We start from the raw sequence: 23,332 nt of genomic DNA, 5'->3' as shown, positions 1-23,332 counted from the left end.
ACTAGATTAGAGCAGTGATCATCTACTAGATTAGAACAACTAGAGCAGGGATCAACTACTAGATTAGAGCAGGGATCAACTACTAGATTAGAGCAGGGATCAACTACTAGATTAGAGCAGGGATCAACTACTAGATTAGAGCAGGGATCAACTACTAGATTAGAGCAGGGATCATCTACTAGATTAGAACAACTCGAGCAGGGATCAACTACTAGATTAGAGCAAGGATCATCTACTAGATTAGAACAACTAGAGCAGGGATCATCTACTAGATTAGAGCAGGGATCAACTACTAGATTAGAACAACTACAGCAGGGATCAACTACTAGATTAGAGCAGGGATTAACTACTAGATTAGAGCAGGGATCAACTACTAGATTAGAGCAGGGATCATCTACTAGATTAGAACAACTCGAGCAGGGATCAACTACTAGATTAGAGCAGGGATCAACTACTAGATTAGAGCAGGGATCAACTACTAGATTAGAGCAACTAGAGCAGGGATCATCTACTAGATTAGAGCAACTAGAGCAGAGATCAACTACTAGATTAGAACAACTAGAGCAGGGATCAACTACTAGATTAGAAAAACTCGAGCAGGGATGGTCTACTAGATTAGAGCAGGGATGATCTACTAGATTAGAGCAGTGATCATCTACTAGATTAGAACAACTAGAGCAGGGATCAACTACTAGATTAGAGCAACTAGAGCAGGGATCAACTACTAGATTAGAGCAGGGATCATCTACTAGATTAGAACAACTAGAGCAGGGATCAACTACTAGATTAGAGCAGGGATCAACTACTAGATTAGAGCAGGGATCAACTACTAGATTAGAGCAACTAGAGCAGGGATCATCTACTAGATTAGAGCAACTAGAGCAGGGATCAACTACTAGATTAGAGCAACTAGAGCAGGGATCATCTACTAGATTAGAACAACTAGAGCAGGGATCAACTACTAGATTAGAACAACTCGAGCAGGGATGGTCTACTAGATTAGAGCAGGGATGATCTACTAGATTAGAGCAGGGATCATCTACTATATTAGAGCATCTAGAGCAGGGATCAACTACTAGAATAGAGCAACTAGAGCAGGGATCAACTACTAGATTCAAGCAGGGATCAACTACTAGATTAGAGCAACTAGAGCAGGGATCAACTACTAGAATAGAGCAACAAGAGCAGAGATCAACTACTAGATTAGAAAAACTAGAGCAGGGATAATCTACTAGATTAGAGCAACTAGAGCAGGGATCAACTTCTAGATTAGAGCAGGGATCAACTACTAGATTAGAGCAACTAGAGCAGGGCTCAACTACTAGATTAGAGCAGGGATCATCTACTAGATTAGAACAACTAGATCAAGGATCAACTACTAGATTAGAGCAGGGATCAACTACTAGATTAGAGCAGGGATCAATACTAGATTAGAGCAGTGATCAACTACTAGATTAGAGCAGGGATCAACTACTAGATTAGAGCAACTAGAGCAGAGATCAACTACTAGATTAGAACAACTAGAGCAGGGATCAACTACTAGATTAGAACAACTCGAGCAGGGATGGTCTACTAGATTAGAGCAGGGATGATCTCCTAGATTAGAGCAGTGATCATCTACTAGATTAGAGCAGGGATCAACTACTATATTAGAGCAACTAGAGCAGGGATCAACTACTAGATTAGAGCAGGGATCAACTACTAGATTAGAGCAGGGATCAACTACTAGATTAGAGCAACTAGAGCAGGGATCATCTACTAGATTAGAGCAACTAGAGCAGGGATCAACTACTAGATTAGAGCAACTAGAGCAGAGATCAACTACTAGATTATAACAACTAGAGCAGGGATCAACTACTAGATTAGAAAAACTCGAGCAGGGATGGTCTACTAGATTAGAGCAGGGATGATCTACTAGATTAGAGCAGGGATCAACTACTAGATTAGAGCAACTAGAGCAGGGATCATCTACTAGATTAGAGCAACTAGAGCAGGGAACAACTACTAGATTAGAGCAACTAGAGCAGGGATCATCTACTAGATTAGAACAACTAGAGCAGGGATCAACTACTAGATTAGAACAACTCGAGCAGGGATGATCTACTAGATTAGAGCAGGGATCATCTACTATATTAGAGCATCTAGAGCAGGGATCAACTACTAGAATAGAGCAACTAGAGCAGGGATCAACTACTAGATTCAAGCAGGGATCAACTACTAGATTAGAGCAACTAGAGCAGGGATCAACTACTAGAATAGAGCAACAAGAGCAGAGATCAACTACTAGATTAGAAAAACTAGAGCAGGGATAATCTACTAGATTAGAGCAACTAGAGCAGGGATCAAGTTCTAGATTAGAGCAGGGATCAACTACTAGATTAGAGCAACTAGAGCAGGGCTCAACTACTAGATTAGAGCAGGGATCATCTACTAGATTAGAACAACTAGATCAAGGATCAACTACTAGATTAGAGCAGGGATCAACTACTAGATTAGAGCAGGGATCAACTACTAGATTAGAGCAGTGATCAACTACTAGATTAGAGCAGGGATCAACTACTAGATTAGAACAACTAGAGCAGAGATCAACTACTAGATTAGAACAACTAGAGCAGGGATCAACTACTAGATTAGAACAACTCGAGCAGGGATGGTCTACTAGATTAGAGCAGGGATGATCTACTAGATTAGAGCAGTGATCATCTACTAGATTAGAGCAGGGATCAACTACTATATTAGAGCAACTAGAGCAGGGATCAACTACTAGATTAGAGCAGGGATCAACTACTAGATTAGAGCAGGGATCAACTACTAGATTAGAGCAACTAGAGCAGGGATCATCTACTAGATTAGAACAACTAGAGCAGGGATCAACTACTAGATTAGAGCAACTAGAGCAGAGATCAACTACTAGATTAGAACAACTAGAGCAGGGATCAACTACTAGATTAGAACAACTCGAGCAGGGATGGTCTACTAGATTAGAGCAGGGATGATCTACTAGATTAGAGCAGGGATCATCTACTAGATTAGAGCAGGGATCATCTACTATATTAGAGCAACTAGAGCAGGGATCAACTACTAGATTAGAGCAACTAGAGCAGGGATCAACTACTAGATTCAAGCAGGGATCAACTACTAGATTAGAGCAACTAGAGCAGGGATCAACTAATAGATTAGAACAACTAGAGCAGGGATCATCTACTAGATTAGAACAACTAGAGCAGGGATCAACTACTAGATTAGAGCAGGGATCAACTACTAGATTAGAGCAGGGATCAACTACTAGATTAGAGCAGGGATCATCTACTAGATTAGAACAACTAGAGCAGGGATCAACTACTAGATTAGAACAACTAGAGCAGGGATCAACTACTAGATTAGAACAACGGCAGGGATCATCTACTAGATTAGAACAACTAGAGCAGGGATCATCTACTAGATTAGAGCAGGGATCAACTACTATATTAGAGCAACTAGAGCAGGGATCAACTACTAGATTAGAGCAGGGATCAACTACTAGATTAGAGCAGGGATCAACTACTAGATTAGAACAACTAGAGCAGGGATCATCTACTAGATTAGAGCAACTAGAGCAGGGATCAACTACTAGATTAGAGCAACTAGAGCAGAGATCAACTACTAGATTAGAACAACTAGAGCAGGGATCAACTACTAGATTAGAACAACTAGAGCAGGGATCATCTACTAGATTAGAGCAGGGATCATCTACTAGATTAGAGCAGGGATCATCTACTAGATTAGAGCAGGGATCATCTACTAGATTAGAACAACTAGAGCAGGGATCAACTACTAGATTAGAGCAGGGATCAACTGCTAGATTAGAACAACTAGAGCAGGGATCAACTAATAGATTAGAACAACTAGAGCAGGGATCATCTACTAGATTAGAACAACTAGAGCAGGGATCAACTACTAGATTAGAGCAACTAGAGCAGGGATCAACTACTAGATTAGAGCAGGGATCAACTACTAGATTAGAGCAACTAGAGCAGGGATCAACTACTAGATTAGAACAACTACAACAGGGATCATCTACTAGATTAGAACAACTAGAGCAGGGATCAACTACTAGATTAGAACATGGGATCATCTACTAGATTAGAACAACTAGAACAGGGATCAACTACTAGATTAGAGCAGGGATCAACTACTAGATTAGAGCAACTAGAGCAGGGATCATCTACTAGATTAGAACAACTTGAGCAGGGATCAACTACTAGATTAGAGCAGGGATCAACTACTAGATTAGAGCAAGGATCATCTACTAGATTAGAACAACTAGAGCAGGGATCATCTACTAGATTAGAGCAGGGATCAACTACTAGATTAGAGCAGGGATCATCTACTAGATTAGAACAACTAGAGCAGGGATCAACTACTAGATTAGAGCAGGGATCAACTACTAGATTAGAGCAGGGATCAACTACTAGATTAGAGCAGGGATCAACTACTAGATTAGAGCAACTAGAGCAGGGATCAACTAATAGATTAGAACAACTAGAGCAGGGATCATCTACTAGATTAGAACAACTAGAGCAGGGATCAACTACTAGATTAGAGCAACTAGAGCAGGGATCAACTACTAGATTAGAGCAGGGATCAACTACTAGATTAGAGCAGGGATCATCTACTAGATTAGAACAACTAGAGCAGGGATCAACTACTAGATTAGAGCAGGGATCAACTACTAGATTAGAGCAGGGATCATCTACTAGATTAGAACAACTAGAGCAGGGATCAACTACTAGATTAGAACAGGGATCATCTACTAGATTAGAACAACTAGAACAGGGATCAACTACTAGATTAGAGCAGGGATCATCTACTAGATTAGAGCAACTAGAGCAGGGATCATCTACTAGATTAGAACAACTAGAGCAGGGATCAACTACTAGATTAGAGAGGGATCAACTACTAGATTAGAGCAAGGGATCATCTACTAGATTAGAACAACTAGAGCAGGGATCATCTACTAGATTAGAGCAGGGATCAACTACTAGATTAGAGCAGGGATCATCTACTAGATTAGAACAACTAGAGCAGGGATCAACTACTAGATTAGAGCAGGGATCAACTACTAGATTAGAGCAGGGATCAACTACTAGATTCAAGCAGGGATCAACTGCTAGATTAGAGCAACTAGAGCAGGGATCAACTAATAGATTAGAACAACTAGAGCAGGGATCATCTACTAGATTAGAACAACTAGAGCAGGGATCAACTACTAGATTAGAGCAACTAGAGCAGGGATCAACTACTAGATTAGAGCAGGGATCAACTACTAGATTAGAGCAACTAGAGCAGGGATCAACTACTAGGTTAGAACAACTACAACAGGGATCATCTACTAGATTAGAACAACTAGAGCAGGGATCAACTACTAGATTAGAACATGGATCATCTACTAGATTAGAACAACTAGAACAGGGATCAACTACTAGATTAGAGCAGGGATCAACTACTAGATTAGAGCAACTAGAGCAGGGATCATCTACTAGATTAGAACAACTTGAGCAGGGATCAACTACTAGATTAGAGCAGGGATCAACTACTAGATTAGAGCAAGGATCATCTACTAGATTAGAACAACTAGAGCAGGGATCATCTACTAGATTAGAGCAGGGATCAACTACTAGATTAGAGCAGGGATCAACTACTAGATTAGAGCAAGGATCATCTACTAGATTAGAACAACTAGAGCAGTGATCATCTACTAGATTAGAGCAGGGATCAACTACTAGATTAGAGCAGGGATCAACTACTAGATTAGAGCAGGGATCAACTACTAGATTAGAGCAGGGATCAACTACTAGATTAGAGCAGGGATCATCTACTAGATTAGAACAACTCGAGCAGGGATCAACTACTAGATTAGAGCAAGGATCATCTACTAGATTAGAACAACTAGAGCAGGGATCATCTACTAGATTAGAGCAGGGATCAACTACTAGATTAGAACAACTACAGCAGGGATCAACTACTAGATTAGAGCAGGGATTAACTACTAGATTAGAGCAGGGATCAACTACTAGATTAGAGCAGGGATCATCTACTAGATTAGAACAACTCGAGCAGGGATCAACTACTAGATTAGAGCAGGGATCAACTACTAGATTAGAGCAGGGATCAACTACTAGATTAGAGCAACTAGAGCAGGGATCATCTACTAGATTAGAGCAACTAGAGCAGAGATCAACTACTAGATTAGAACAACTAGAGCAGGGATCAACTACTAGATTAGAAAAACTCGAGCAGGGATGGTCTACTAGATTAGAGCAGGGATGATCTACTAGATTAGAGCAGTGATCATCTACTAGATTAGAACAACTAGAGCAGGGATCAACTACTAGATTAGAGCAGGGATCAACTACTAGATTAGAGCAGGGATCAACTACTAGATTAGAGCAGGGATCAACTACTAGATTAGAGCAGGGATCAACTACTAGATTAGAGCAGGGATCATCTACTAGATTAGAACAACTCGAGCAGGGATCAACTACTAGATTAGAGCAAGGATCATCTACTAGATTAGAACAACTAGAGCAGGGATCATCTACTAGATTAGAGCAGGGATCAACTACTAGATTAGAACAACTACAGCAGGGATCAACTACTAGATTAGAGCAGGGATTAACTACTAGATTAGAGCAGGGATCAACTACTAGATTAGAGCAGGGATCATCTACTAGATTAGAACAACTCGAGCAGGGATCAACTACTAGATTAGAGCAGGGATCAACTACTAGATTAGAGCAGGGATCAACTACTAGATTAGAGCAACTAGAGCAGGGATCATCTACTAGATTAGAGCAACTAGAGCAGAGATCAACTACTAGATTAGAACAACTAGAGCAGGGATCAACTACTAGATTAGAAAAACTCGAGCAGGGATGGTCTACTAGATTAGAGCAGGGATGATCTACTAGATTAGAGCAGTGATCATCTACTAGATTAGAACAACTAGAGCAGGGATCAACTACTAGATTAGAGCAACTAGAGCAGGGATCAACTACTAGATTAGAGCAGGGATCATCTACTAGATTAGAACAACTAGAGCAGGGATCAACTACTAGATTAGAGCAGGGATCAACTACTAGATTAGAGCAGGGATCAACTACTAGATTAGAGCAACTAGAGCAGGGATCATCTACTAGATTAGAGCAACTAGAGCAGGGATCAACTACTAGATTAGAGCAACTAGAGCAGGGATCATCTACTAGATTAGAACAACTAGAGCAGGGATCAACTACTAGATTAGAACAACTCGAGCAGGGATGGTCTACTAGATTAGAGCAGGGATGATCTACTAGATTAGAGCAGGGATCATCTACTATATTAGAGCATCTAGAGCAGGGATCAACTACTAGAATAGAGCAACTAGAGCAGGGATCAACTACTAGATTCAAGCAGGGATCAACTACTAGATTAGAGCAACTAGAGCAGGGATCAACTACTAGAATAGAGCAACAAGAGCAGAGATCAACTACTAGATTAGAAAAACTAGAGCAGGGATAATCTACTAGATTAGAGCAACTAGAGCAGGGATCAACTTCTAGATTAGAGCAGGGATCAACTACTAGATTAGAGCAACTAGAGCAGGGCTCAACTACTAGATTAGAGCAGGGATCATCTACTAGATTAGAACAACTAGAGCAAGGATCAACTACTAGATTAGAGCAGGGATCAACTACTAGATTAGAGCAGGGATCAATACTAGATTAGAGCAGTGATCAACTACTAGATTAGAGCAGGGATCATCTACTAGATTAGAACAACTAGAGCAGGGATCAACTACTAGATTAGAGCAGGGATCAACTACTAGATTAGAGCAACTAGAGCAGAGATCAACTACTAGATTAGAACAACTAGAGCAGGGATCAACTACTAGATTAGAACAACTCGAGCAGGGATGGTCTACTAGATTAGAGCAGGGATGATCTCCTAGATTAGAGCAGTGATCATCTACTAGATTAGAGCAGGGATCAACTACTATATTAGAGCAACTAGAGCAGGGATCAACTACTAGATTAGAGCAGGGATCAACTACTAGATTAGAGCAGGGATCAACTACTAGATTAGAGCAACTAGAGCAGGGATCATCTACTAGATTAGAGCAACTAGAGCAGGGATCAACTACTAGATTAGAGCAACTAGAGCAGGGATCAACTACTAGATTAGAACAACTAGAGCAGGGATCAACTACTAGATTAGAACAACTCGAGCAGGGATGGTCTACTAGATTAGAGCAGGGATGATCTACTAGATTAGAGCAGGGATCATCTACTAGATTAGAGCAGGGATCATCTACTATATTAGAGCAACTAGAGCAGGGATCATCTACTAGATTAGAGCAGGGATCAACTACTAGAATAGAGCAACTAGAGCAGGGATCAACTACTAGATTCAAGCAGGGATCAACTACTAGATTAGAGCAACTAGAGCAGGGATCAACTACTAGATTAGAACAACTAGAGCAGGGATCATCTACTAGATTAGAACAACTAGAGCAGGGATCATCTACTAGATTAGAACAACTAGAGCAGGGATCAACTACTAGATTAGAACACGGATCATCTACTAGATTAGAACAACTAGAACAGGGATCAACTACTAGATTAGAGCAGGGATCAACTACTAGATTAGAGCAACTAGAGCAGGGATCATCTACTAGATTAGAACAACTAGAGCAGGGATCAACTACTAGATTAGAGCAAGGATCATCTACTAGATTAGAACAACTAGAGCAGGGATCATCTACTAGATTAGAGCAGGGATCAACTACTAGATTAGAGCAGGGATCATCTACTAGATTAGAACAACTAGAGCAGGGATCAACTACTAGATTAGAGCAGGGATCAACTACTAGATTAGAGCAGGGATCAACTACTAGATTAGAGCAGGGATCAACTACTACATTAGAGCAAGGATCAACTACTAGATTAGACCTAGAGCAGGGATCATCTACTAGATTAGAACAACTAGAGCAGGGATCAACTACTAGATTAGAGCAACTAGAGCAGGGATCAACTACTAGATTAGAGCAGGGATCATCTACTAGATTAGACGCAGGGATCAACTACTAGATTAGAACCTAGAGCAGGGATCAACTACTAGATTAGAGCAACAGGGATCATCTACTAGATTAGAACAACTAGAGCAGGGATCATCTACTAGATTAGAGCAGGGATCAACTACTAGATTAGAACAACTAAAGCAGGGATCAACTACTAGATTAGAGCAGGGATCAACTACTAGATTAGAGCAGGGATCATCTACTAGATTAGAACAACTCGAGCAGGGATCAACTACTAGATTAGAGCAGGGATCAACTACTAGATTAGAGCAGGGATCATCTACTAGATTAGAACAACTAGAGCAGGGATCATCTACTAGATTAGAGCAACTGAGAGGATCAACTACTAGATTAGACCTAGAGCAGGGATCATCTACTAGATTAGAACAACTAGAGCAGGGATCATCTACTAGATTAGAGCAGGGATCAACTACTAGATTAGAGCAGGGATCATCTACTAGATTAGAGCAGGGATCAACTACTAGATTAGAGCATAGGGATCAACTACTAGATTAGAGCAGGGATCATCTACTAGATTAGAACAACTCGAGCAGGGATCAACTACTAGATTAGAGCAGGGATCAACTACTAGATTAGAGCACTAGAGGGATCATCTACTAGATTAGAGCAACTAGAGCAGGGATCATCTACTAGATTAGAGCAACTAGAGCAGAGATCAACTACTAGATTAGAACAACTAGAGCAGGGATCAACTACTAGATTAGAACAACTCGAGCAGGGATGGTCTACTAGATTAGAGCAGGGATGATCTACTAGATTAGAGCAGGGATCAACTACTAGATTAGAGCAGGGATCAACTACTATATTAGAGCAACTAGAGCAGGGATCATCTACTAGATTAGAGCAGGGATCAACTACTAGATCACTAGATTAGAACAACTAGAGCAGGGATCAACTACTAGATTAGAGCAGGGATCAACTACTAGATTAGAGCAAGAAGGGATCAACTACTAGATTAGAGCAACTAGAGCAGGGATCATCTACTAGATTAGAGCAACTAGAGCAGAGATCAACTACTAGATTAGAACAACTAGAGCAGGGATCAACTACTAGATTAGACGACAGGGATGGTCTACTAGATTAGAGCAGGGATCATCTACTAGATTAGAGCAGGGATCATCTACTAGATTAGAACAACTAGAGCAGGGATCAACTACTAGATTAGAGCAACTAGAGCAGGGATCATCTACTAGATTAGAACAACTAGAGCAGGGATCATCTACTAGATTAGAGCAGGACAACTACTAATTAGAGCAGGGATCAACTACTAGATTAGAGCATCTAGAGCAGGGATCAACTACTAGATTAGAGCAGGGATCAACTACTAGATTAGAGCAACTACAGCAGGGATGATCTACTAGATTAGAACAACTACAGCAGGGATCAACTACTCGATTAGGGCAGGGATCAACTACTAGATTAGAACAACTAGAGCAGGGATCAACTACTAGATTAGAACACGGATCATCTACTAGAGTAGAACAACTAGAGCAGGGATCAACTACTAGATTAGAACAACTAGAGCAGGGACCAACTACTAGATTAGAGCAGGGATCATCTACTAGATTAGAACAACTAGAACAGGGATCAACTAACTAGATTAGAACAACTAGAGCAGGGATCAACTAACTAGATTAGAACAACTAGAACAGGGATCAACTACTAGATTAGAACAACTAGAACAGGGATCAACTACTAGATTAGAGCAACTAGAGCAGGGATCAAAAACTAGATTAGAGCAGGGATCAACTACTAGATTAGAGCAACTAGAGCAGGGATCAACTACTAGATTAGAACAACTACAACAGGGATCATCTACTAGATTAGAACAGCTAGAGCAGGGACCAACTACTAGATTAGAGCAGGGATCATCTACTAGATTAGAACAACTAGAACAGGGATCAACTAACTAGATTAGAACAACTAGAGCAGGGATCAACTAACTAGATTAGAACAACTAGAACAGGGATCAACTACTAGATTAGAACAACTACAACAGGGATCATCTACTAGATTAGAACAACTAGAGCAGGGATCAACTACTAGATTAGAGCAGGGATCATCTACTAGATTAGAACAACTAGAACAGGGATCAACTACTAGATTAGAGCAGGGATCAACTACTAGATTCGAAAAACTAGAACAGGGATCAACTACTAGATTAGAACAACTAGAACAGGGATCAACTAACTAGATTAGAACAACTAGAGCAGGGATCAACTAACTAGATTAGAACAACTAGAACAGGGATCAACTACTAGATTAGAACAACTAGAGCAGGGATCAACTAACTAGATTAGAACAACTAGAACAGGGATCAATTACTAGATTCTGCCGGGGGCCATTTTTTTTTCTTGTTTGGCTGGTCAGGGCCTGGAAAATAATTACAAATAATTTGTAGTCTGCAAATTCACCGCAAGAAGACCACTAAAACCTAATTCTTTCAAACCTTGCTTACGTTTGTATATGATCACGTGTCTCTATTATGCGTGGGAAAACTTGGAATACAGATGTGTTAAATTAAAATCACTTGGAACTGATTTCCTGGTGTTTTTACATTATTTTATGTCCAACAATGAAAATGTTAAAAGTATTTCTTTTTTGCTCAGAAAACTTTGGGGGGCCAAATAAAACCACCCTGAGCCAAATTCAGCCTGTGTGCCGCCAGTTGGGGAACCCTGCAATAGGGGGTCATTTGGGACGCAGAATTATACCTTATACCTGACCTGTTTCAGTGGGGCCTCCCAGACGACTTGGATTGATCTGTAACTTCTGTCTCTTTACCCCTCTCTCTCTGTCCCTCTCTCTCTCTCTGTCTCATCAGGTTACCTACTTCTCACACGTGTTTTAATGCTTTGCTGCTCCCTGAATACGATTCAAAGGAGAAACTGAAGGAGAGACTTCTCAAAGCCATCACTTATGCCAAAGGATTTGGAATGCTGTGAAACAAACAAAAATGACAACTCTGCAAAAAAAAAAAAAAAAAAAAATCCTGGCTTCAGTTCAATGGTTTTATGTTTTGTAATGGAGAAGGGAGGAATTATACAACGATGCAACAGTTGAAATGAATGTGGCATTTACTGACAAGGAAGTGCTCCAGAGACTGTGTGCCTGAACAGCAACTAGACTAGCAAACAGGCAGACATTCGATCTAGCCCCCCCCCCATCAGATCCCTTTTAATGTACGTAGAACCTCTCCTTACATTGTAGGTTATTCAAGCAGTTGAAAATCAGTTATAATTCTTACTGGAGCTCGCTGGGTTTATTTGATGTGTTTATTAAAGATTTTTGATGTGTAAAAACTTTTAAGAAGAAGAAGCAGGTTATTGATTGTTGTGAAAGTGCACTTAACTAGACCTTCTGAATGTTAGTGAATGGTATATACAGTACTGTATACTGCCATCTTAGGACATTTTGTTAGTTTATAATATTCTTTAATGCCAGCAGTGTTGTCGCTAACACTTCCGAATATAATACCCTCTTCATAATGCATTGAAAAGTACATTTATAATGTCTCATGAGCTATGCATAATGCATTATAATGCCTGCCAGGTGTTTTTATAGCTTCTCATAGACCTCTAATAATGCTTTGTTTCAAGTTTTATTGTCACGTGCAGAAGTACTGTGAAATACTTTTCACTGTGCCTGAAGGGGGTGTTCATATGACGTATTAGCGTGGTGTCGTCGAAGGCACAGGACTATTCTAACCAGTACAATGTTCCTGCTCTGCTATCAGCTATGCAAGTGGAACCCTATTCCCTACATAGTGCACTACTTTTAACCAGGGCCCCACATAGGGAATAGGGTGCCATTTGGGACGTAACCCTACGTAGGATGACGTCGCGTCATCGTCTGTACTGCTGCCTCTTTGGCAAAATCTCCCTGCTACTTTTGGCTGCAGTCCTGCACTCTTTCTAATGTGTTGAATAGCTTGCTGTTCAATACGTAGATGTTTTTTGCAATGTTAATTTTTGTATGCCAGACAGAACAGAGCACTCTTATCCCTGATGGAGTGCTTTCAGTTTTTCTATTTTATTTTAATGCATGGTTACAAACGCAAAGTAAGTAATTAGCTTTACAAAGCTCCAGTGACTTGTCGGGTCATGTTAGTAGTTTGGTAGCTTACAGTTGCAAACATTTTTTTTGGGGGGGGGGGGGGGTGCTTTTCCCAGAATCCCTTGGTTTTCTAGAAATCCCGGTTGGAAGAGTCCCAGAATCGGGAATAAAGAGGAAATCCAGAAATCCAGAATCCTCCATCCAGGAGTTTTTGGAAAAACCTGGGAATTTTAGGAATGTTATAGCAGAATTCTGCAACTCGAATCTTGACTTCACAGTTAATCTGACCCATATATAATGTGAAATATTGACTTGGAGAAAAGTGTTTTTTATAATAATACCACTGAATTGATGGGCCACATCAATTGGATGTTACTTCAGGGAATATCACAGAACAGTGTTTTATTCCCTGAAGTATTTTGGTTCGTTGGTGTTTTGATTTGGTGTGACTGTGGTTTGGTTTTCTTGGTCATTATGTTATACACCTGAACACCTTGCCAAGCTATGCAGAACATTTTTGGGTTTAATATCCAGTGATGTGTACAACAGTCTTGGCAGGGAAGGGTTTAATGGTTTGGTTTAATATCCAATGATGTGTACAACAGTCTTGGCAGGGAAGTTCAGTTCCTTCAGAAAGTATTTCCAATTCCTAGATTTATTCCACATGTTGTTATTTTACTGCCTGAATTCAACATGGATTCAATTTATTTTCACCCTTCTACATACAATACCCCACAATTACAAAGTGAAAAAAAAAATGTGTTGAAATTTTAGCAAATGTATTAAATAAAATAAAGATATCCAATTTACATCAGTATTCACACCCCTAAATCAATAGCTGGTAGAATCCCCTTTGGTAGCGATTACAGCTGTGAGTATTTCTGAATAAGTCTGTAAGAGCTTTGCACACCTGGATTGTACAATAATCGCACATTCTTAAAAAAAGAATATTCAAGTTCTGTCAAGTTGGTTGTTTGATAATTGCTAGACAGCCACTTGAACATCTTGCCATAGATTTTCAAGCAGATTTTAATTCATAACTGTAACGAGGTTACTCAGGAACCTTCAATGTCTTCTTGGTAAACAACTCCAGTGTATATTCGGCCTTGTGTTTTAGGTTATTGTCCTGCTGAAAGGTGAATTTGTCTCCCAGTGTCTGCTGGAAAGCAGACTGAACCAGGTTTTCCTAGACCTTCCTGATGACAAGCATACCCATAACATGAAAGCAACCGCCACTATGCATAACACATTGATTATATGAATATTAGTACTTAGTGAAGTGTTGGATTTGCCCCAAACGTAACACTTTTTATTCAGGACATAAAGTTCATTTCTTTGCCACATTTTTTTGCAGTATTACTTTAGTGCCTTGTTGCAAACAGAATGCATGTTTTTGAATATTTTTTTATTCTGTACAGGCTTCCTTCTTTTCACTTTGTCATGTAGGTTTGTATTGTGGAGTAACTACAATGTTGTTGATCCATCCTCAGTTTTCTCCTATCACAGCCATTAAACTCTGTTTTTAAAATCACCATGAGCCTCATTGTGAGAAATCGCTATTTAATTCATTTTCATTTCAGGCTGTAAGACAAAATGTGGGGGGAAAAAATCAAGGGCTGTGAATACTTTCTGAAGGTGATGTATTTAGTTGTTTGCTGCCTGGTTTATTTTGATATAATGGAAATGAAGGAAAGTACAAACATTATAATTAAACACTTGATGTGTCAACATAATGCAAAATAAAATAATACATTTTTAACCCTGTCTCTGTGTGATCGTATCTGTGGACGTTGTCATCGTGTTAACACATAGCACTCCTCAGCCTGAAGTATCCCCAGCCAATAGCTAGCTTTCTGTATGGCGCCGGCTGGTAAAACACTTCATGAGGATCAACCTGGTCTCAGAGCATTGTGGATTATCCTGTACGTAAATCCGAGACACTCCATGTATTATGATATTGTGTGTTGCATTTCCTTCTACAGTTAGAGGACCGCTGATATCTCCAGGAGTGATAAATATATATTTTGCCTTTATCTGTTGTGGTCTAGTACTGTCTTTTTGCTAGCTAGGGCCATCTACTTTAGTGCTTCCTGTCTTCCCTGTAGTCTAGTTGGTGTGTGAACTGCTTCCTGTCTTCCCTGTAGTCTAGTTGGTGTGTGAACTGCTGACTGTCTTCCCTGTAGTCTAGTTGGTGTGTGAACTACTTCCTGTCTTCCCTGTAGTCTAGTTGGTGTGTGAACTACTTCCTGTCTTCTCTGTAGTCTAGTTGGTGTGGGAACTACTTCCTGTCTTCCCTGTAGCCTACTTGGTGTGTGAACAACTTCCTGTCTTCCCTGTTGTCTAGTTGGTGTATGAACTGCTTCCTGTCTTCCCTGTAGTCTAGTTGGTGTGCGAACTACTTCCTGTCTTCCCTGTAGCCTAGTTGGTGTGTGAACTACTTCCTGTCTTCCCTGTAGTCTAGTTGGTGTATGAACTGCTGCCTGCTCATAACTTGTAGATGATTACTGACACATCAACCAGGATCAAGGGGCAGGGCAATTTGTGACTTGTTTTGGTAATCAGTGGCTGTATTGAAAGGGGAGTGGTTTCTCCTCTCCTAGACAATCAGTAATTAGTACAGGGAGGTGTATTTCAGTCTCCCCTGGTTTCTGAGCGGCAGGTTGAAGCCGTGGTCATGTTGGCAAAACTAAGACAGTTGCCGAAACGGTTTCTCAACTAAGTGTGTGTTTTCTATACCTGAACTGCCGATCTGCGGTCAAGAACTTCAAGTTAATTTCAGGCTACGCTGAAACTAAGGAGGACATTTTCACTCCCTCTCTACCTTCTCTTCCTCTGTATCTGCTGTTAAACATCACAAGTCATCAGAGTGCGCAGCTGAACATTGTATGCTGGAAAACACTCGGTTTGTTATTTTTAATTGAAACAAAACCGATATTCATTAAATACAAATACAGAACTTGTTTTTGCGAGGATTCCGCAACACGGTACACCATGACAGTCGTGAAGAGGGCACGACAAAACCTATTCCCCCTCATGAGACTGAAAAGATTTGGCACGTGTCCTCAGATCCTCAAAATGTTCTACAGCTGCACCATCGAGAGCATCCTGACTGGTTGCATCACTGCCTGGTGTGGCAACTGCTCGGCCTCCGACCTCAAGGCGCTACAGAGGGTAGAGCGTACGGACCAGTACATCACTGGGGCCAAGCTTCCTGCCATCCAGGACCTCTATACCAGGCGGTGTCAGAGGAAGACCCTAAAAATTGTCAGACTCCAGCCACCCTAATCATAGACTGTTAATTACACTTTTATCTCTTATTCTTATCCGTATTTTTTTTAACTGCACTGTTGGTTGGTAAGCATTTCACTGTAAGGTCTACACCTGTTGTATTTGACACATGTGACTAATGAGATTTGATATCTTTGAAACTCACTTATACAGTACATTTGATGATACAGTGGTAGTAATAAATACAAAGGTTATAACATTTACAGAAAATATAGAAATGCCAACGGTGGACGTGTTTCTGTTTATATTCAGAACCACATTCCTGTAAAGATTAGAGACGATCTCATGTTAAATACTGTTGAAGTAATATGGCTACAGGTTCATCTGCCTCACCTAAAGCCCATTCTGGTGGGAAGCTGCTATAGACCACCAAGTGCTTACAGTCATTATAGGGATAATACGTGTGAAATGCTTGATAATGAATGTGATATCAACAGAGAAGTATATTTTCTGGGTGATTTTAAATATTGACTGGTTTTCATCAAGTTGCTCACACAGGAAAAAACTTCAAACTGTAACCAGTGCCTGCAACCTGGTTCAGGTTATCAGTCAACCTACCAGGGTAGTTACAACCAGCACAGGAATTAAATCATCAACATGTATTGATCACATATTTACTAATGCTGCAGAAATTAGTTTGAAAGCAGTATCCAAATCCATCGGATGTAGTGATCACAATATAGTAGCCATATCTAGGAAAACCAAAGTTCCAAAGGCTGGGTCATACAATAAGCTTTGTAGTGATTCCTATGTTATTGATGTTTTTTTTAACTATTTCTGTATGGACCTCAATTTCTGAACTTTTTAGTTTACCTTTATTTAACTAGGCAAGTCAATTAGGTACAAATTATGATTTATAATGACGGCCTACCAAAAGGCAAAAGGCCTCCTGCAGCGATGGGGGCTGGGATTAAAAATAAATTAAATAAAAATATAAATATAGGACAAAACACACATCACAACAAGAGAGAAACCACAACACTTCATAAAGAGAGACCTAAGACAACAACATAGCAAGGCAGACAACACATGACAACACAGAATGGAAGCAACACAACATGACAACATGGCAGCAGAACAACATGGTAGCAGCACAAAACATGGTACAAACATTATTGGGCACAGACAACAGCACAAAGGGCAAGAAGGTAGAGACGGCAATACATCACGCAAAGCAGCCACAACTGTCAGTAAGAGTGTCCATGATTGAGATAAAACTGTCCAGTTTGAGTGTTTGTTGCAGCTCGTTCCAGTCGCTAGCTGCAGCGAACTGAAAAGACGAGCGACCCAGGGATGAGGAGAGGATGAGGGATGCAGTAGGTATCTCAGATAAGGGGGAGTGAGGCCTAAGAAGGTTTTATAAATAAGCATCAACCAGTGGGTCTTGCGACGGGTATACAGAGATGAGGAGTATAGAGAGGAGTATAGAGTGCAGTGATGTGTCCTATAAGGAGCATTTGTGGCAAATCTGACGGCCGAATGGTAAAGAACATCTAGCCGCTTGAGAGCACCCTTACCTGCCGATCTATAAATTACATCTCCGTAATCTAGCATGGGTAGGATGGTCATCTGAATCAGGGTTAGTTTGGCAGCTGGAGTGAAAGAGGAGCGATTACGATAGAGGAAACCAAGTCTAGATTTAACTTTAGCCTGCAGCTTTGGTATGTGCTGAGAGAAGGACAGTGTACCATCTATCCATACTCCCAAGTACTTGTATGAGGTGACTTCAGAGGGGCATTCTTCTTACCAAACCACATGACCTTTGTTTTGGAGGTGTTCAGAACAAGGTTAAGGGCAGAGAAAGCTTGTTGGACACTAAGAAAGCTTTGTTGTAGAACGTTTAACACAAAATCTGGGGAGGGGCCAGTTTAATATAAGACTGTAAGATCTGCATATACAGTTGAAGTCGGAATTTACATACACCTTAGCCAAATACATTTAAACTCAGTTTTTCACAATTCCTGACATTTAATCCTAGTAAAAATTCCCTGTCTTAGGTCAGTTAGGATCACCACTTCATTTTAAGAATGTGAAATGTCAGAATAATAGGAGAGAGAGTGATTTATTTAAGCTTTTATTTCTTTCATAACATTCCCAGTGGGTCAGAAGTTTACATACACTCAATTAGTATCTGGTAGCATTGCCTTTCAATTGTTTAACTTGGGTCAAACGTTTCGGGTAGCCTTCAACGAGCTTCCCACAATAAGTTGGGTGAATTTTGGCCCATTCCTCCTGACAGAGCTGGTGTAACTGAGTCAGGTTTGTAGGCCTCCTTGCTCGCGCACGCATTTTCAGTTCTGCCAACAAATGTTCTATTGGATTGAGGTCAGGGCTTTGTGATGGTCACTCCAATACCTTGACTTTGTTGTCCTTAAGCCATTTTCATTTTGCCACAACTTTGGAAGTATGCTTGGGGTCATTGTCCATTTGAAAGACCCATTTGCGACCAAGCTTTAACTTCCTGACTGATGTCTTGAGATGTTGCTTCAATATATCCACATAATTTTCCTTCCTCATGATGCCATCTATTTTGTGAAGTGCGCCAGTCCCTCCTACAGCAAAGCACCCCCACAACATGATGCTGCCACCCCCGTGCTTCATGGTTGGGATGGTGTTCTTTGGTTTGCAAGCATCCCCCTTTTTCCTCTAAACATAATGATGGTCATTATGGCCAAAAAGTTATATTTTTGTTTCATCAGACCAGAGGACATTTCTCCAAAAACTACGATCTTTGTCCCCATGTGCAGTTGCAAACCGTAGTCTGGCTTTTTTATGGCAGTTTTGGAGCAGTGGCTTCTTCCTTGCTGAGCGGCCTTTCAGGTTATGTCGATATAGGACTCGTGGTTATAGATACTTTGGTTATAGATACTTTGGGACCTGTTTCCTCCAGCATCTTCACAAGGACTTTTACTGTTGTTCTAGGATTGATTTTCACTTTTCGCACCAAAGTACGTTAATCTCTAGGAGACAGAACGCGTCTCCTTCCTGAGCGGTATGACGGCTTCATGGTCCCATGGTGTTTATACTTGTGTACCATTGTTTGTACGGATGAAAGTGGTACCTTCAGGCATTTGGAAATTGCTCCCAAGGATGAACCAGACTTGTGGAGGTCTACAATTTTTTTCTGTGGATTTGGCTGATTACTTTTGATTTTTCCATGATGTCAAGCAAAGAGGCACTGAGTTTGAAGGTAGGCCTTGAAATACACCCACAGGTACACCTCCAATTGACTCAAAGGATGTCAATTAGCCTATCAGAAGCTTCGAAAGCCATGACATCATTTTCTGGAATTTTCCAAGCTGTTTAAAGGCATAGTCAACTTAGTGTATGTAAACTTCTCACCCACTGGAATTGTGATACAGTGAATTATAAGTGAAATAATCTGTCTGTAAACAATTGTTGGAAAAATGTATTGTGGTTATGCACAAAGTAGATGTCCTAACCGACTTGCCAAAACTGTAGTTTGTTAACAAGAAATTTGTGGAGTGGTTGAAAAATGAGTTTTAATGACTCCAATCTAAGTGTATGTAAACTTCCGACTTCAACTGTAAATGGATGATAGAGCTTCCTACTGCCTGAGATATGTTGTTGATGTAAATTGAGAAGAGCATGGGGCCTAGGATCGAGCCTTGGGGTACTCCCTTGGTGACAACAGTGGCTGAGACAGCAGATGTTCTGACTTTATAAACTGACCTCTTTGAGAGAGAGAGAGTTAGCAAACCAGGCCAAAGGCCCCTCAGAGACATCAATACTCCTTAGCCAGCCAACAAGAATGGAAAGGTCTACCGTATCCTAAGCTTTGTTCAAGTCAATAAAAATAGCAGCACAACATTGCTTACGATCAAGGGCAATGATGACAGCATTGAAGACCTTTAAGGTTGCAGTGACACATCCATAACCTGAGCGGAAACCAGATTGCATACCAGATAGAATACTATGGACATCAAGAAAGCCAGTTAGTTGATTATTGACAAGTTTTTCCAACACTTTTGATAAACAGAGAAAACAGATATAGGCCTATAACAGTTAGGATCAGCTTGATCTCCCCCTTCGAATTAAGGACGCACCGTGGATGCCTTCCAAGCAATGGGAACCTCCCCAGAAAGGAGAGACAGGTCAAAAAGGTCAGAGATAGGCTTGGCGATGATAGGGGCAGCAAGAAGAAAGGGTCTAAACCATCTGACCCAGATGTTTTTTGGGGGTCAAGTTTAAGGAGCTCCTCTATCACCACGGACTTAGTGACTGCCTGCAGGGAGAAACTTTGTAGCAGGCAGGGGAAATAGAGGGAGGAGCATCGGGGATAATAGACATAAGAAGGGGTGGGAGATGAGGAAATGTTGGACATGGGAAGCTGTGAGGAGGAGGGTTTATTCTCCAGGTCTTTATCCATTTTCCAGAACTTCTTGGGGTTAGACCCACAGAGAGAGAACTGCGCCTTAAAGTAACTAACTTTAGCCTTCCGGATAGCCTGAGTGAACGTATTTCTCATTTGCCTGAACGAGAACCAGTCAGCCTGAGTATGCGTGTGCCGAGCGATTTGCCAAATGGAATTCTTGACTAACTCTGCCAAATCATGGTCGAACCAGGGGCTGAACTTGTTTTTAATTCTCATTTTCTTTATGGGGGTGTGTTTGTTAACAATATCACAGAAAATATTTTGTTGACGATACCACTGAAAATATCAAAAAAGAAGGTCCAAGTGTCTTCAACAGAGAGGATCAAGCTGATTCTATACCCTTTTACAGAGGCCAGGTCATGAAGGAAGGCTTGCTCATTAAAGTTATTTAGCATGCGTCTATGACTAATCAGAACAGGTTGTTTCACTGAGCAGCCATTACGAACACAGGCTGTAAAACAGTGATCACTGAGGTCATTACAGAAAACACCAGACTGATACCTATCAGGATTATTTGTAAGGATAGCATCAAGGAGAGTAGCCTTTTCTGGATGTTTGCAGTCAGAAATGGAGTCCCATTGCTTTAGGACTTTGTCAGGTGGTTTAAGCTAGTCCCAGTTTAGGTCACCTAGCAGGACAAATTCAGACTTAGTGTAAGGGGCCAGGAGAGAGCTTAGGGCAGGTAGGGTACAGGTAGGGTACAAGTAGGGTACAGGCCGGTGCTGAGGGCAGGTAGGGTACAGGTGGGGTACAGGCCGGTGCTGATGGAGGACGATAGCACCCAGCAACAGTCAACAAAAAGCTATTTGAAAGTTTAATGCTTAAAACCATCAAATCAAATTGTTGGTGGGGACAACCGAGCACTGAAGGTGATCCTTGGTAAAGATTGCCACTCCACCACATTTGGAATATCTGTCTTGCCGAAAAAGGTTATAACCAGAAAGGTTAACATCAGTGTTCAATACACTCTTTCTTAACCACGTCTCAGTAATGACCAACACATCTGGATTGGAGCTGTGAACTCACACTTTCAATTGATAGATTTTAGGTAATAAGCTTATAGTGTTAACGTGCAGAAAACCCAGGCTTTTATGAGAGCGAAGCAGATATCAGAGCACAAATCAGAATTGGGGCTAGCAACAGTAGATAGGCCAGGGTGTACATGCACATTTCCAGATATCATCAGCAGAAATAAAATTAGGGCTCGGCAGAGGACAGGGAGAGTTATAACATTTGAATTTGCATCAGATGGCAACAAGATCATATTGTACAGCAGTTTATTGAGTTTGAGTTTATTTTATTTTTACAGGGACAGTGCACATTAATCAACGTTTCAGTAAAAGTGCCGGTTTTAGCCAGCCGGCTAATTTTCAACCGCAGTCCCTGGGCAGGTTATTAAAAACAATTACAATATAGACAATCATTGAACAGTGAGCACACGCAGAGTAACATAGGACAAGCAAGACATAGCATACAGACAGAGCAACATAGGACAAGCAAGATGTAGCATACAGACAGAGCAACATAGAACAAAAAGCAACAAGACAAAATCCATAAAAACAACACCTCACAAGCTACAGACAACAGACACATGGAAAGCGGCAATACACAGCTAGGGATTATGTTCACAAGTCTGATTGACCTTTAGCCATGTCTTCATGCATTTTGTGAAAGTGTGATATGTGGTGCAGTTATGTGTGTCTGATGGCAGTGTATTCCAGACATGGGAAGCTCTCACAGAGAAAGCAGATTTACTAAAGGTGCTTTTCCTTAAGGGAACTATACAGTCACCTCTCATGGCAGACCTTGTGGATCTGCTGCCATATGTTTGGGTTTTCTGTTTTACAAAAATACTGAGTGGAGGGGGAGCCAGGCCATTTAGGATCTTGAATACAAGACATGCGTCGGTGTATTGCACAAGATTTTCCCAACTCAGGAGCTCATGCTTTCTGAGGATGTAACAGTGATGATGGCTATTGGGCTTTCTATCGAGCACTTTGAGAGCCTGTTTGTAGACAGACTTAATAGGTTTTAATGTTGTATAGCAAGCTTGGGTCCAACTAGTCAAGCAGTATGTTAAGTGGGGGAGTATCATCGATTTGAAATACAGTTTTGCTACCTCTGTGGTCAAACAATTTCGTATAAATCGGAAATTAGCTAGGTTGAATTTGGTTATTTGAATTACCTTTTTCACATGCTTTTTAAAAGAGAGGTTGGAATCAAGTATGATTCCAAGGTACTTAAAATCAGATACCACTTGGAGCTTCTCCCCTGACACATAGACATCTGGCTCAGTAGCATCTGTTGCCCTCTTTGTGAATGTTTCATCAGATAACATGAATACAAAGCCGGCAAGAGGTGGTTAGAATAGGATGGGAGGCCAAGAGTCCGTGTAACCAATAGAAAGTCAGAGTGTCGAGTGTGGGAACAAACATAATCTGTCCCATGTTGGGTAAACAAGCAAGTTCATAGTC

At 40.8% G+C, this 23,332-nt stretch overlaps 1 protein-coding gene across 5 annotated transcripts in view; it reads left to right on the top strand.

Annotated features, from left to right (window-relative positions):
- LOC100194730 (ubiquitin-protein ligase E3A) overlaps positions 1-14,933 on the top strand; it is a 211,333-nt gene extending 196,400 nt beyond the window's left edge. For all 5 annotated transcript variants that reach the window (XM_045688001.1, XM_045687998.1, XM_045688000.1 and 2 more), the window contains exon 14: positions 11,943-14,933. In XM_045688001.1, coding sequence (XP_045543957.1) covers positions 11,943-12,063 — 121 coding nt within the window. In that variant the 3' untranslated portion in view covers positions 12,064-14,933. The remainder of the gene's footprint in view (positions 1-11,942) is intronic.
- Positions 14,934-23,332: the final 8,399 nt, after the last annotated feature.

The sequence above is a fragment of the Salmo salar genome, chromosome ssa10, assembly GCF_905237065.1.
Source record: "Salmo salar chromosome ssa10, Ssal_v3.1, whole genome shotgun sequence".
NCBI classification, from domain to species: Eukaryota; Metazoa; Chordata; class Actinopteri; order Salmoniformes; family Salmonidae; genus Salmo; species Salmo salar.
Note: the sequence above shows the minus strand (reverse complement) of the source record. Positions and strands in the feature narration are given on the sequence as shown.